The 3,421-nt window shown below is 51.9% G+C and overlaps 1 protein-coding gene across 1 annotated transcript in view; it reads right to left on the bottom strand.

Moving 5' to 3' along the window:
* Positions 1-3,421, bottom strand: part of MLPH (melanophilin) — an 86,183-nt gene that overhangs the window by 36,980 nt on the left and 45,782 nt on the right. The window contains 1 exon segment of the mRNA XM_011980296.1: positions 353-435. Coding sequence (XP_011835686.1) covers positions 353-435 — 83 coding nt within the window.

The raw sequence follows: 3,421 nt of genomic DNA, 5'->3' as shown, positions 1-3,421 counted from the left end.
TTCTGAAAGTTGCAAAGGCAGCTGCTTTCAGGACCCCTGAGAGCTCTTCGGGACCTCTGCCTGCCCGACAGCCACACACTCAGCAGGGTTTGCCTATCCCACACATTGCTTTTGAGGTTTCTAATGGTGGAAGCACTGCTCCTGCCTGGTGCCCAATGATCTCAGAGACTACTGAGGGCTGGGAAAGGGCAGCAGATTCTTGGTGCTCACGCAGTAGGAACTGGTGGAGTTGTGGAGAGGCCATCGAGCTTTTCAGGAAATCAGAACCTGACGTTCCAGCTGTGGGGTGGAATTGAGTTGGCTGAAGAGGGGGTGACTGGAGATGACTTACTTTGTTGCCAAAGGGCTGGGCCTGGGCCTCTGAGTCCAGTTCTCCTTCCTCATCTGTCTGCTCGCTGTCTCCACTTCTCTCTTCAGAGACTGACTCAGGCCCAGCTGCAATAGATACCTGCATGACTCCACCCAAGGACAAACAGTCTGGGAGCATGCCATTTGTCAGTCCATCCACCCACCCATCCACTAAACCATCCATCTACCTACCCATACCTCCATCCTTCATCCATTCACCCACCTATCCACCCAGCAATGTATACCTCCATCTACCCATCTACCAATTCATCCACCCCCCTGTCTATTCATCAATCTATTCATCTATTCACCTACCTGCTCACCCATTTATCCACTCATCCACCCACTCAATAGGCAGCCCATCCATCCATGCATCAATCAATCCATCCACTCACCCACACACCCACTTATCTATCCTCCACCCAACTATTCAGCCATCCATCCACCCACTCAATCAGTGGCCCATCCAACCATGTATTCATCCATCCATCCATCCATCAATCCATCCATCCATCCCTCCCTCCCTCCCTCCCTCCCTCCCTCCTTCATCCACCCACTCATCATCAATCCATCTATACATCCATCTACTCAATCAATCAGTGGCTCATCCACTCACCCACCCATCCATCCCTCCCTCCTTCATCCACACACCCACCCATCAATTGATTTATCCATCTATCCACTCAATCAATCAGTGGCCTATCTATCCATCTACCTACTCATCCACCTATCCATCTACCCACTTATCCACCTACCCATCTACCCACTTATCCACCTACCCATCTGCCCATCCACCTACCTATCCATTTATTCATCCATCCATCCACCTATCACCCATCCTTCTCTCTTTCATTCTTCTACCCATCCATCCAGCTGCCCACCCATCCACCCAGACATCTATCTATCCATCCATTCATCATCTGTCCATCAATTCACCCATCCAGTTACTTATCCATCCATCCACCCATCCATCTATCCTCCATCCATCCATCCATTCACTTACTTAGCCATCCATCCATCCATCCATCCATGCATTCACCCATCTACCCACTCATTCACCTGCCCATCCACCCCTCCACCTGCCTATCCATCCATTCATCTATTCATCCACCCACCACTCATCCCTCCCTCCTTCATCCACTTACCCATCCACCCAGCTGCCTACCCATTCACCCACCAATGCATTCATTCACTCAGACATCTATCCATCTATCCACCCATCCACTTATCTATCTATCTATCTATCTATCTATCTATCTATCTATCTATCTATCTATCTATCTATCTATCCATCCATCCATCCAGCCATCCACCGATCCACTCACCCACCCATCCATCCGTTGACCCACCTACCACCTTATCTGCCTATCCATCCACCTATCTATCCACCCATCCACTTACTTATCCATCCATCCATCCATCCATCCATCCATCCATCCATCCATCCATCCATGCATCCACCCATCTATCCACTCATTCACCTGCCCATCCACCCCTCCACCTACCTATCCATCCATTTATCTATCCATCCACCCACCACTCATCCCTTCCTCCTTCATCCATCTACCTATCTACCCAGCTGCCTACCCATCCACCCACCAATGCATTAATCCACTCAGACATCTATTTATCCATCCACTCAGACATCTATCCACCCATCCACTCATCCATCCGTCCATCCATCTGCCCATCCATCCATCTACTCACTACCACCTTAGCCGCCCTTCCTTCCTTCCTTCCATCCATCCTACCCTCCATCTGTCCATCCATCCATCCATCCATCCATCCATCCATCCATCCATCCATCTCTCCCTCTCCCACAATCCATCCACTCACTGAGAAACATCCAGGGAAGGCTCTCTGCTGGCCTTTCATAGACCTATTGAAACATCACTTAGAACTGGTCTGAATTACAGTATAAAAACCAGGACTCTGCATCAACGTTACCAATCAGTTGCCAATGTTACCAATCAACGTTACCAACAGATTTGACCATGTCTGCAGGATTGTGCTTATTGGGCAGCAGGAAGACCCTGGAGCTGTGGAATGTGAATGAGGCCTAGAGCTAAGTCATGTTCTCCCAAACACATGGCTTTACCTGCAGGCTCATAGCATTTGCTGGTCAGCAGGCCTGACCTCATCACTGCAGGGAGGGAGGTGAGGCTCAGCCCTCATGCCCCCGCTCCTTTCTCTGCCCAGCAGGGCTCCTTTCTCACACTGATCTCCTGGGCCTGGTCTCCCTAGCCCCACTGTCTCTCCCTGCTTTTTCCTACACACCTTGGCTTGGCCTGTGCTGTGACTGTGGCAAGTGGTTCAGGAAAGGGATCCCAGGGTTTAGAGCTAGCAGGCCCCGTGGACCATCCACCTTTCTACTCCAGGGGCTGCTGAGAGCACAACTGGCACTGTAGAGGTCAGATCCTCTGGGCCTAGCCAGGCCTTGCTGCCCTTGCACACCCTTGCCCTGGGGCCTGCACTTTGCTCTCTGCGCCTCAGGGGTCACAGGTGTGAACAAGCAGGCATTGGTGCATTGGAGTATGCACTGTCAACTGCAAAGGGGAGCAGGACTATGGGTGCAGGGCCTGAGGCGGCCTCAGAGTCACCTTTACTCTCTGCTCTGTGATGTGGGAGCTGGCCCTGCACACTGCACCTCTGCCTTGTCTGCTGCTCTGTGAGGGCTCGGCCTGCAGTGAGTGGGAGTGGGAAAAGGAAGGAGAAGGAATGTCCCCCTTCCTGTGGTTTCCAGCCCCATGCCCTTGACCCTGACAGCTGGTCCAGCTTCATCATGGCCCCTGAGACAAGGGCACTAGCTGGTGGCACCCTCGCCTTGGAGGGCTGTGTTCCAGCCCTGGGTGGCCTCCTTGGAGCTGCCTGTTTCTATTAATCCCAGCCTCTGTCCTTTGCTCACACCCCTGGTGGTTGTGGGGGACGCAGGCACTCCGGCAGTTATGACCTCTGATACCTCAGTATCTCCTTTTCCCATTCTCCGTTAACAGCATTTGAACCAGTTCCTTATATGAAATGACCGTGTGGTTTCTGTTTTAGACATTTCCCTGACTGGCCCACCTGTGATCCC

The sequence above is a fragment of the Mandrillus leucophaeus genome, unplaced genomic scaffold, assembly GCF_000951045.1.
Source record: "Mandrillus leucophaeus isolate KB7577 unplaced genomic scaffold, Mleu.le_1.0 Scaffold21, whole genome shotgun sequence".
In the NCBI taxonomy this organism is placed as follows: domain Eukaryota; kingdom Metazoa; phylum Chordata; class Mammalia; order Primates; family Cercopithecidae; genus Mandrillus; species Mandrillus leucophaeus.
Note: the sequence above shows the minus strand (reverse complement) of the source record. Positions and strands in the feature narration are given on the sequence as shown.